Source organism: Thamnophis sirtalis, unplaced genomic scaffold (assembly GCF_051295495.1).
Source record: "Thamnophis sirtalis isolate CommonGarterSnake01/CBP01778 unplaced genomic scaffold, rThaSir2_p1.2 scaffold_2, whole genome shotgun sequence".
Taxonomy (NCBI): Eukaryota; Metazoa; Chordata; class Lepidosauria; order Squamata; family Natricidae; genus Thamnophis; species Thamnophis sirtalis.
In genome coordinates this window covers 55,905,457-55,918,637 of record NW_028261382.1, presented here as the reverse complement: position 1 = coordinate 55,918,637, position 13,181 = coordinate 55,905,457, and the positions used below count along the sequence as shown (strand labels likewise).

The 13,181-nt window shown below is 43.7% G+C and overlaps 1 protein-coding gene across 1 annotated transcript in view; it reads left to right on the top strand.

The window, feature by feature from the left end:
* Window positions 1-13,181, top strand: part of RASAL1 (RAS protein activator like 1) — a 61,961-nt gene that overhangs the window by 44,751 nt on the left and 4,029 nt on the right. The window contains 7 exon segments of the mRNA XM_087705651.1: window positions 890-1,082; window positions 2,077-2,214; window positions 3,726-3,870; window positions 5,944-6,119; window positions 7,791-7,928; window positions 9,111-9,246; window positions 10,785-10,905. Of these exon segments, the coding sequence (XP_087561777.1) occupies window positions 890-1,082; window positions 2,077-2,214; window positions 3,726-3,870; window positions 5,944-6,119; window positions 7,791-7,928; window positions 9,111-9,246; window positions 10,785-10,905 (1,047 nt within the window).

Below are 13,181 nucleotides of genomic sequence, written 5' to 3'. Positions count from 1 at the left end.
TCGTGAATGGGTCTTGAGAGAAATAAGCAGTGGGGCTCCACAAGGTCCCGTCTTAGGCCCAGTACTCTTCAATATCTTCATAATGTCCCTCCCAAAGTCCCTTCCAAATGTTATTCTATTCTATTCTATCCTATCCTATTCCATTCCATTCCATTCTTTTCCCTTTTCATCTCCTCTTCTCTATTCTATTAAATTCTAATTCTATTAATTCTTATTCTTATTCTTATTCTTATTCTATTCTATTCTATTCTATTCCCTTTTCCCCTCCTCTCCTCTTCTCTGTTCTATTAAATTCTAATTCTATTAATTCTTATTCTATTCTATTCTATTCCATTCATTCTTTATTCTATTCTATTCTATTCCATTCCATTCTCCTCTTCTCTCTTCTCTTAAATTCTAATTCTATTAATTCTTATTCTATTCTATTCTATTCCAGTCTATTCTCTTCTCCTCTCCTCTCTATTCTCTTAAATTCTAATTCTATTAATTCTTATTCTATTCTATTCCATTCCATTTTCTATTCCATTCCATTCCACTTTCCATTCCATTTTCCATTCTATTCTATTCCATTCCTTTCCATCTTTTATTCCATTCCATTCCATTTTCCATTCCATTTTCTATTCTATTCTATTCTATTCTATTCCATTCTATTCCATTCCATTCCATTCCATTTCATTTTCCATCCCATTCCATTTTCTATTCCATTCCATTTTCCATTCCATTTTCCATTCCATTTTCCATTCCATTTTCCATTCCATTTTCCATTCCATATTATTCTATTCTATTCTATTCCATTCCATTCCATTCCATTCCATTCCATTCCATTCCATTCCATTCCATTCCATTCCATTCCATTCCATTCTGATGTTGGGAACCTTGTTTCGTCCAGGCGCATCTCCTTCAAGGGCTCCCTGTCCGAGGCCCAGATCCGAGATGGCAGCCTGGAAGTGCTGAAGGGCTATTTGGGGGAGATCGTGGACGCCATTGTGGGTTCGGCCGAGAACTGCCCTTCACTCATGCGAGTGGCTTTCAAGCAGCTGCACAAGCGTGTGGAGCAACGCTTCAAGGAAGCAGAGAACCGGGTAAGAACCCATAGGAAAGAAAAAAACCCCTCCCTTCTAGCACTGATGATGTCCCCCTGTTCTCCCCCCACCCCCGTTCCTGTTAATCTGTTAATTTCAGAAGCTCAGAGGTTGTTCTGGGTGCTTTTACATTTTTAGAATTCAAATTTATAGCAATAGCAATAGCAGTTAGACTCTTATATACCGCTTCATAGGGCTTTCAGCCCTCTCTAAGCGGTTTTACAGAGTCAGCATTTCGCCCCCAACAACAATCCGGGTCCTCATTTTACCCACCTCGGAAGGATGGAAGGCTGAGTCAACCCTGAGCCGGTGAGATTTGAACAGCCGAACTGCAGAACTGCAGTCAGCTGAAGTAGCCTGCAGTGCTGCATTTAACCACTGCGCCACCTCGGCTCATAAGAATAGAATAGAATAGAATAGACAGAGTTGGAAGGGGCGTTGAAGGTCTTCTAGTCCAACCCCCTACTTAGACAGGAAACCCTACACCACTTCAGACAAATGGTTATTCAATCTCTTCTTTAAAACTTCCAGTGTTAGAGCATTCACAACTTCTGGAAGCAACTTCTGTTCCAGTGATTAATTGTTCTCACTGTCAGGAAATTTCTCCTCAGTTCTAAGTTGCTTCTCTCCTTGGTTAGTTTCCACCCATTGCTTCTTGTCCTGCCCTTAGGTGCTTTGGAGAATAGCTTGATTCCCTTTGACCATGTCAACGATCACCGGGATGCAATTAAACATTTTTACAAGGGCTGCACTGCCGTATCTTATGGTGGGATGTTTGCCACTTAATGCACCCTTTTCTCTACCATGGCAACGAAGCTGGCATCCAGCTTTACCCCTATTCTACTCCCTCAGCTGAAGTAGCCTGCAGTGCTGCATTTAACCACTGCGCCACCTCGGCTCTTAGCAGGACAAGGGCCCTCCTTTCTCCCCCACTCCACCATAGGGTGGCTGGATCTTGTCTATGCCTTCTTCATTCTTGGTGATCTCCTTCCAGGAAGCCAAATACATCGCCATCAGTGGCTTCCTCTTCCTCCGTTTCTTCGCGCCTGCAGTTTTGACCCCGAAACTCTTCAGTCTCCGAGACCATCATGCGGACACACAAACCGGACGGACTCTCTTACTTCTGGCCAAGGTATATCTGATGAGTTTCACCTCCGGGTTGCTCCAAAGCCATGTTTTTTTCCCCCCCAACCTGGCGTACCTTAAGATGGGTGGACTTCAACTCCCAGGATTCCCCCAGCCCAGCATGCTGGCTGGCTAGAGAATTCTGGGAGCTGAAGTCCATCCAAGTTAAAACTTTCTGGCTGGAGAAATTCTAGGAGTTGAAGTCTGTAGATCTTAAAACAGGCTATTTGGGGACTTCTGGGAGCTGACATCTACACATCTTAAAAGATATTAGCTGGGGGATTCTGGGAGTTGGTGTTCAGCCGTGTTAAGATGCCCAAGACTGAAAAACACTTCTTTAAAGGAAGCATTTGAATCCAGGAGTTCTGGAAGGCAGGCAGGCAGGCAGGCAGGCAGGCAGGCAGGCAGGCAGGTCATAGGTGTTGTCACTAAAGAACTACCACATGCAGAAGAGAGAAGGAAGGACGGGAGAGATGAAGGGAGGAAGGAAGAAAGGGAGGGAGAAGGGGAGAGAGGGGGGAAGGAAGGAAGGAAGAGAGAAGGAAGGAAGGGAGGTAAGGGAGAAAGGAAGGGGTGGGAAGGAAGGAAGGAAGGAAGGAAGGAAGGAAGGAAGGAAGGAAGGAAGGAAGGAAGGAAGGAAGGAAGGAAGGAAAGACAGCTGAGTCAACCGTGAGTCGGTCAGGATCGAACTCCTGCTAATTGGCAGAGTTAACTTGCAATACTCAATCTAACTACTGCACAGGAAGGAAGGAAGGAAGGAAGAAGAGAGAAGGAAGGAAGGGAGAGGGAAGGGAGAAAGGAAGGAGGGAGGGAGGGGAGGGAGGAAGGAAGGGGGAGGAAAGGGAGAAAGTAAGGGGTGGGAAGGAAGGAAGGAAGGAAGGAAAGACGGCTGAGTCAACCTTGAGTCGGTCAGGATCGAACTCCTGCCAATTGGCAGAGTTAACCTGCAATACTCAATCTAACTACTGCACAGGAAGGAAGGAAGGAAGGAAGGAAGGAAGGAAGGAAGGAAGGAAGGAAGGAAGAAGAGAGAAGGAAGGAAGGGAGATGGAAGAGAGAAAGGATGGAAGGGGGAGGGAAGGGAGAAAGGAAGGAGGGAGGGAGGGGAGGGAGGAAGGAAGGGGGAGGAAAGGGAGAAAGTAAGGGGTGGGAAGGAAGGAAGGAAGGAAAGACGGCTGAGTCAACCTTGAGTCAGTCAGGATCGAACTCCTGCCAATTGGCAGAGTTAACCTGCAATACTCAATCTAACTACTGCACAGGAAGGAAGGAAGGAAGAAGAGAGAAGGAAGGAAGGGGGAGGGGAGGGAGGAAGGAAGGGGAGGGAAGGGAGGAAGGAAGGAAGGAAAAAAGGAAGGAAGGAAGGAACGAAAGAAAGAAGGAACACAGGCCATGGGTATTGTCACTAAAGGGCTACCACATGCAGAAGACTATTATCTTTGATAAGTTGGGTTGTTCTTGTGTGGGTTCAACTGGCACCTTTATGCCAATGGTTCCCTCTCTTGCCTCCCTCCCTGGCAGGCAGTACAGAGCATTGGCAATCTCGGCCTTCAACTGGGGCATGGGAAGGAGCAGTGGATGGAGCCTCTACACCCCTTCATCCTTGCCAGCATTGGGCGTGTCCAAGAATTCCTCGACAGGCTGATAGATGTGGACACGGAGATGGGTGAGTCACCCCATTACACTCTACTGCAGTGGCGAGACTCTCCTCGGAGCCCTGCATCTACCTCTGGTCACCATGATGCAAAAAAAGGATGTGGAGACTCTAGAAAGAGTGCAGAGAAGAGCAACAAAGAGGATTAGGGGACCGAAGGCTAAAATATCTAATGCAGTGTTTTTCAACCCTGGCAACTTGAAGATGTCTGGACTTCAACTCCCAGAATTCCCCAGCCAGCATTCGCTGGCTGGGGAATTCTGGGAGTTGAAGTCCAGACATCTTCAAGTTGCCAGGGTTGAAAAACACTGATCTAATGAACAGTTGCAGGAACTGGGTATGTTTAGCTGTAATGAAGAGAAGAACTATGGGTGGCCCGATAGCAATCTCTCAATATTTGAAGGTCTATCACAGAGAAGAGAAGGTTGACCTGTTCTCCAAACCACCAGAGTGTCGGACAAGAAGTAATGAGTACCATATTTTTCAGAGTATAAGACGCACCTTTCCCCCTCAATAAAGAGGCTGAAAATCTGGCTGCGTCTTATACACTGAATACAGCATTTGTTGCTCCTGAAACCTCTCCCCCTTCACCAAAATGGCCATGCAGAGCCTTTAGGAGCCTTGCAGAGAGTTCTTGGGGGCTGGGGAGGGAAGAAATGAGTGAAAAACAGGCACTTTTTTGCTCAATTTTGCCCCCCCACCAGCTCCCAGGAACACTCTATAAGCCTCCTAAAAGCTATGCATGCAATTTTTTTGACAAAAAAATGGGCCCATTTTAGCGAAAAACAGGCTATTTGTTCCTCATTTTTAGGGGGCCCCAACCCCCCAGGAGCACCCTGTAAGCCCTCTAGAGGCTATTCATGCCTTTTGGGGGAAAAATGGGCCCATTTTCACGAAAAACAGGCCATTTTTGGGAGGTTTGCAGAATGCAAAAAACTTTTTTTAAAAATTTGCCTCTTCAAAACCTTGGTGCGTCTTATACTCCGGTGTGTCATATACTCTGAAAAATAACTATTTTAGGTAACTATTTTTATTAGGAAGAATGAAGGAAAAGTATGATAAGAAAATCAAATATCTAATTCTGCATAGAACCACGGCAGCAAGAATCTCATATGCACAGAATTGGAAAAACAAGCATACCCCAACATAAGACAAATGGAATCGGAGTACTACTTAGTATGGAAGTCAGAGATGGGTTCCTACCAGTTCGCACCGGTTCGGTAGAACCGGTTCGTCAAATCTACAAAACCGGTTAGAAGAGGTTCCACCAGTGGACCCAGAAAGCAGGCCACACCTACAGAAGAGGTTCCAAAAATTTTGAAATCCACCACTGACACCCGCACACCACACGCACACACAGACTCACACAGAGAGAGAAAGAGAAAGAAAGGAAGAAAGAAAGAAAAAAAAGAAAAAAGAAAGAAAAAGTGAGAAAGAGATGAAAGAAAAAAGGAAAAAGGGGACAGAGAGACAAAAGGAAGGAAACAGAGAGAGAGAGAGAGAGAGAGAGAGAGAGAGAGAGAGAGAGAGAGAGAGAGAGAGAGAGAGAATACATGGCCGTCAAGCCACTCCCACCAGGTCACATGGTCGGCAAGCCACTCCCACAAAGGAGGCCACACCCACAGAGTAGGTTCGAATTTTTTTGAAACCCACCACTGATGGGATTTATCGTGTATTGGCTAGAGGAAAGAGGGGGAAAAGAAACAGGATAGTAATAAAGAGAAGAAGAAATATCAAGAAACTATAAAACAAATACAAAACCGCAGAATTAATAAGCAGGGGAAATACAAGATAGGTGGTAGATGAAATAAGAAATATGGGAGGATCAAATGTATATAGTATGCACAAAATAAGACGTATAAAACATGGATATAGATGTGGATATAGTTATATAAGATATATATGTATTGATAAAGGAAACGCAATGGATATGTAGAAGATGTAAATGTGCTGCAAATGATTGCATAAATAAAATAAAAAAACTTAAAAAGAAGAAGAAGGAATGAGTAACAAGAAGGAAACTTAGCAAGTTTTCACTCAATGGAGGCATTCCAGTTCACTCCATTGCTCTCCCCCCCCCTCTAGAAGGAAGCGAAAAACAACCTTGGACTCTCTTCCACTCTTCGGCCATCATCAAAGAAGGTTACCTGCAGAAACGTAAAGCAGAAGGGCTCCACCTGGTGTCTCGATTCACCTTCAAAAAGCGTTACTTCTGGTTGAGCCATGAAAGCTTTTCCTATTCCAAGTCTCCAGAGTGGCAAGTAAGAATTGGTCTTTTGTCTGTTGTCTGTCTGCCCTACTTAACATCTCTCATCTCTCCCTCTCTTCATATCTATCTATCTATCTATCTATCTATCTATCTATCTATCTATCTATCTATCTATCTATCTATCTATCTATCTATCTATCTAACCACCCACCCACCCACCCACCCACCCACCCACCTATCTATCATCATCTTCATTTAACGACCCCATAATCCCTTGCAGGGGCGGAGTCTGGGCAACTGAATGGAGGTCGCAGAATGTTTACTGGCCCATTGCCCTTCCTGACGCCAATGTGGAATTTTGTTCAGGAGATATCTATCTTTATCTATCATCTATCAATCTATCACCTCTATCTATCATCTCTCTATCATTCCATCTGCATAATCAATCTATCTATCTATCTATCTATCTATCTATCTATCTATCTATCTATCTATCATCTATCTATCTATCTATCTATCTATCTCTATCATCTATCAATCCATCATCTCTATCTATCATCCATCTATCATTCCATCTGCATAATCTATCCATCGATCCCTCTATCTACCTATATCTATCTATCTATCTATCTATCTATCTATCTATCTATCTATCTATCTATCTCTCTATCATCTATCATCTATCACCTATCACCTATCATCTATCAATCTATCATCTCTATCATCCATCTATCATTCCATCCGCATAATCTATCAATCGATCCCTCTATCTATCTATCTATCTATCTATCTATCTATCTATCTATCTATCTATCTATCTATCTACCTACCTACCTACCTACCTACCTACCTACCTACCTACCTATCTATCTTTATCAATTAACTATCTATCTATCTCTCATCTCTATCTTCCATCTATCATTCCATTCATTCATTCATAATCAATCAATCTATCTATCTATCTATCTATCTATCTATCTATCTATCTATCTATCTATCTATCTATCTATCTATCTATCTATCTATTTCTTCATCCATCCATCCATCCATCCATCCATCCACCTATCTATTTATTTATCTATCCATCCATATCTTCCTCTCTCTGTTCCTCTCTATTTATTTATCTATCCATCAATCTCTTCCTCCCTCTCTCTGATGGAGAGAGGGGGGGAGCTTTCTCATGGGAAGCCTTTCAGAAGGGACACAGTTTTCCAGAGAGCAGAAAGGAAGGAGGGGAGAAATACTTTTAGCCTTGCAAGATTCTATTAATCCAACTTTACACCCTCTAACAACAATTGGGATCAGAATGCCTGTCGCTAAGCAAGGCAGTTGTTAAGGGAGCCATGCGTGGTATCATTATGTTTTTACCATAGCTGTTGAGCAATTTCCTTGCAGTTGTGAAGTGAATCACGAAGTCCTTAAATAAATTCCTTCCCCCCCACCATTGACTTTACTTGTCCAAAGTAGAGAAGATTGCAAGATCTGAGAAGATCAGAGGACCATGGGACACTGCATGCCAACTGCCAATCACCCAAATTTTGATCCCGTCACCCTGGGAATGTGTGTGCAACGATCCTAATCGCGAGAGCCACTTTTCCCAAGTGTTGTTGTAACATCAAAGGGTCATTGAAAAAAAAATGGTTGTAAGTTAAACCTAGAGGGGGTATTGCTGGGCGTGCAGGGCTAGCGGTTTCCACCCCCCCCCCCACTTCTCCATGCTCAGGACCGTACATCCATTCCAATCCAACGAATCTGCGCTGTGGAACGGGTGGATGAAAACGCTTTCCAGCAGCCCTACGTGATGCAGGTTGCGACGAGAGAAACGGGGGGCCAGCTGTTTACCATCTACATTCAGTGTAAGGTAGGCCTGGTTTATGCTCGCAGGGCGACTGTATTCGGTACGTTCTGACCAGTGGTGGGATTCCATTTTTTTTTTACTACTGGTTCTGTGGGCGTGGCTTGGCAGGGGCATGGTGTGGCATGGGGGGCGTGGCAGGGGAAGGATACTGTAAAATCTCCATTCCCTCCTCACTCCTGGGGAAGGATACTGCAAAATCTCCATTCCCTCCCAACTCCAGGGGAAGGATACTGCAAAATCTGCATTCCCTCCTCACTCCTGGGGAAGGATACTGCAAAATCTCTATTCCCTCCTCATTCCTGGGGAAGGATACTGTAAAATCTCCATTCCCTCCTCACTCCTGGGGAAGGATACTGTAAAATCTCCATTCCCTCCTCACTCCTGGGGAAGGATACTGTAAAATCTGCATTCCCTCCTCACTCCAGGGGAAGGATACTGCAAAATCTACATTCCCTCCTCACTCCTGGGGAAGGATACTGTAAAATCTCCATTCCCTCCTCACTCCTGGGGAAGGATACTGTAAAATCTCCATTCCCTCCTCACTCCAGGGGAAGGATACTGCAAAATCTACATTCCCTCCTCACTCCAGGGGAAGGATACTGTAAAATCTCCATTCCCTCCTCACTCCTGGGGAAGGATACTGTAAAATCTCTATTCCCTCCTCACTCCTGAGGAAGGATACTGTAAAATCCCCATTCCCTCCCCACTCCAGGGGAAGGATACTGCAAAATCTCCATTCCCTCCTCACTCCAGGGGAAGGATACTGTAAAATCTACATTCCCTCCTCACTCCAGGGGAAGGATACTGCAAAATCTCCATTCCCTCCTCACTCCTGGGGAAGGATACTGCAAAATCCCCATTCCCTCCTCACTCCAGAGGAAGGATACTGTAAAATCCCCATTCCCTCCTCACTCCAGGGGAAGGATACTGTAAAATCTCCATTCCCTCCCAATCAGCTTGGACTTCGGATGCAGAGAATAGATGGGGGCTGGGCCAGTTAGAGGTGGCATTTGCCGGTTTTCTGAACTACTTAAAAATTCCACAATCGGTTCTCCAGAACTGGTCAGAACCAGCTGAATACCACCTCTGGTTCTGAGTTACGTTCTTTCAGCCTTTTCTGACCATGGATGCCGTAACCCAGTTAGATCATAAACATCATCTGTCTTGCACCTTTTTTTTTGGCAGAACGTCAACGAGCTCAACCAATGGCTTTCTGCGATCCGAAAAGCCACCATCGCCAATGAATGCATGCTGCCCTTTTGCCACCCGGGGGCCTTCAGAGGCAATCGCTGGACTTGTTGCTTGCAGACGGACCGTGCTGGTAATCCGATTCGCCATCGTAGAGTCCCAGGGTTGGAAGGAAGCCCCTGATGCACGATGGAAGAAAGGCTGATCCCTGTCAAGCATTCTCTAGAAGTTCTAGAACTGTAGGACTTGAAGGATTCTGTAGAAGCTCTAGGATTTGAAGGGTTTTCTGGAAGTTCTAGAATTTGAAGGTTCTCTAGAAGTTCTAGGACATCAAGGCTTCTCTGGAAGTTCTAGGATTTGAAGCATTCTCCAGGAGTTCTAGGATATGAAGGGTTCTCCAGGAGTTCTAGCATATGAAGGGTTATCTGGAAGTTCTAGGATTTGAAGGATTCTCTAGAAGCTGTAGGATTTGAAGGTTCTCTAGAGGTTCTCTAAAGGATCTAGGATATCAAGGTTTCTCTGGAAGTTCTAAGATTTGAAGGGTTCTCTAGAAGCTCTAGGATTTGAAGGGTTTTCTGAAAGTTCTAGAATTTGAAGGTTCTCTAGAAGTTCTAGGATATCAAGGCTTCTCTGGAAGTTCTAGGATTTGAAGCGTTCTCCAGGAGTTCTAGGATATGAAGGGTTCTCCAGGAGTTCTAGGATATGAAGGGTTATCTGGAAGTTCTAGGATTTGAAGGATTCTCTAGAAGCTGTAGGATTTGAAGGTTCTCTAGAGGTTCTCTAAAGGATCTAGGATATCAAGGTTTCTCTGGAAATTCTAAGATTTGAAGGGTTCTCTACAAGCTCTAGAATTTGAAGGGTTCTCTAGAAGTTCTAGGATATGAAGGGTTCTCTAGAAGTTCTAGGATTTGAAAGGTTCTCTAGAAATGAGAGCTCCTTGGTGCTCTCTGAATTTAGTTGTTTTCTTGCAGACATTTCATTACCCAGCTAGATAGCAAGTAAGTAAGTAAGTAAGTAAGTAAATCTTTATTATGGTCAAAGACCAGCAATAAGCTAGATAGCGTCATCAGTGCTCTTCCTGATCTTATAGTTGTTGACTTACCTCCTTGCAGCAAACAGCCTGATTACCACAAGAAAAAAAAATCTGTCTCTGCCTCCCAGCAATTTGCCTCCTGGAGCAAACAGCAAGTTTCACTTTCAGTTTCTCCCGATCATCAGCTGTTTCAGGATGCAGGGATTGCTATAGTCTGTTGAAGTCTCCGCAAGTCCCCGTTTGCTGCAAAGAAGTAAATTGCTGGGAGGCAGAGGCCAAAGGGTTGGGGCCGGTTGGTGGGTGGGGCTACATTCAGTGTATAAGACACACTCACATTTTCACCCTCTTTTAGGGGGGAAAAAGATGCGTCTTATACTCTGAAAAATATGGTAGTTTGAAAGCAGGCGACCGCAAATAGATTAATGGGTACCACTTCGGTGGGGACATAAAAGGAGCCAACAATTGGGCATCCCCCAGATAACGGTGATGTCACTGGCAAATCCTTTCATCCCAGAAGCACTTTGGGTTCCTCCAACATGGGAAGAAAAATTAGTAGTATCACAGGACTCCGTTCCCCACCTCTGGGCTACGCAGGCCCTCAACTTACAGGACCCTTTGTGATTGTGGTTTGATTCCAGTTCGAGGCTGCAGCCGTACGCATTCTGCAGTGACCCTGGGCGACTGGAGCGATCCACTGGATCCCGATGCAGAAGCTCAGATGGTCTACAAGCAGCTTTTGTTGCATAAAGACAAGCTCAGGTTTGTATGCGGGCAAAACCAAAATATTGTCCGATCTTGTTTGTCAGGCTTCATCAGACTGCAATAGGTTTCGTTATCCTTGTTTGCCGTGGTCATGGAATGGGACACCACAGAATTCCACTTGCCATCTTGCCCGCAGGCTTCCCCAGTGACTTTGCTAAGAGCGCAGTGCTTAGAATGCAGGATTGGCATTTTTTCCCCCCAGTGCCGTGTTAACTTCAACTGGTCGCTAAAGAAAAGCTTGTAAGTCAAGGACCAGCTGTACTAGAATTTATGCATATCTTGCATGCTGTCGAGTGGGGAGGAAATGTCTCTTCCCTATTCTATGATTGATTAGGTTGTCACATCCCGCATGGTGTTGTCCTTCCGCTTGGCCAGCAGGAGGCAGCACCCAGCGAGTTTTCATTCCCGTTTGATATTTATCAAGTCTTAAATTTCACAGAGATTTCCAGCAGAGGGCAGACCCAGTTAAGAAATTGTCCCATAATTGTCAAAATAATAATAATAATAATAATAATAATAATAATATCACATTATAATAATAATTAATAATAATATTATTATTATCACATTGCATGTGAGGGAATTGAAATGCCCAATGACCAATTAATTAAATGCAACGAAAATGAAGCCTACAAATATTTAGGCATTCTGCAGTTGGATAACATCAAGCATGGAGAAGTAAAAGCTATTGTCAGGCGAGAGTACACCAACAGAGTTAGGAAAATTTTGAAATCTAAATTGAATGGTGGAAATAGAATCAAGGCCATAAATACCTGGGCAATACCAGTTATAAGATACACAGCTGGTATAGTTAACTGGACACAAGCTGATTTGGACCTTTTGGACCGAAAAACCAGGAAACTAATGACAATGCACTACAGTTTACATCCACGTGGTGATACTGATAGACTATATCTGCCCCGAAAATCAGGTGGCAGAGGATTATTACAAGTGAAGCAAACAGTTGAAGAAGAAAAGCATGCACTGGCTGATTATTTAAAAGAAAGTCAAGAACATCTATTAATCGAAGTAAAGAACAAAAATCTACTGAAGGCCCAACAGACGAAACAAGAATACAGAAAAGATGTGATAAAATCAAGAATGGAGAGTTGGCAGAACAAAGCACTGCATGGCCAATTTCTGGAAAAAATAAAAGATAAAGTGGACAGTGAACAAACTTGGTTATGGTTAACAACAGGTACATTAAAGAAAGAAACAGAGTCACTAATCCTGGCTGCGCAAGAACAAGCTATCCGCACAAATGCCATTAAGGCCAAAATCGAAAAATCCTCTGATGATGCCAAATGCAGACTTTGCAAAGAAGCTGATGAAACTGTTGATCACATACTCAGCTGCTGTAAAAAAATCGCGCAGACTGATTATAAATTGCGGCACAATTCAGTAGCACAAATCATCCATTGGAATTTGTGCAAAAATTATAATATCAAAACAGCAAAAAACTGGTGGGAACATCAGCCTGAAAAAGTCACCGAAAATCAGATGGTCAAGATCTTGTGGGATTTCCGTATACAAACCGACAAAATACTGGCGCATAATACACCAGACATCACACTGGTTGAGAAAAATAAGGTCACAATCATAGACATCGCAATACCAGGTGATAGCAGGGTCGCCGAGAAGGAACATGAAAAAATCGCAAGATATCAGGACTTAAAAATCGAAATTCAACGACTATGGCACAAACCAGCAGTGGTAATTCCAGTGGTAATTGGCACACTGGGTGCTATTCCAAAAGCACTGGAATTACATTTAAAACAGTTAAAAATTGACAAAATCACCATCAGTCAAATGCAAAAAGCCGCACTACTTGGATCTGCACACATATTACGAAAATACGTTACGACGTCCTAGGCCCCTGGGTGGGGCCCGACTAGTAACCAATGCCAAATCCGGCGAAACAACTGGCCGCTGTGATACAATTGTATAATAATAATAATGCCATTAAGGCCAAAATTGAAAAATCCTCTGATGATGCCAAATGCAGACTTTGTAAAGAAGCTGATGAAACTGTTGATCACATACTCAGCTGCTGTAAAAAAATCACGCAGACTGATTATAAATTGCGGCACAATTCAGTAGCACAAATGATCCATTGGAATTTGTGCAAAAATTATAATATTAAAACAGCAACAAACTGGTGGGAACATCAGTCTGAAAAAGTCACCGAAAATCAGATGGTCAAGATCTTGTGGGATTTCCGTATACAAACGGACAAAATACTGGCGCATAATACACCAGACATCACACTGGTT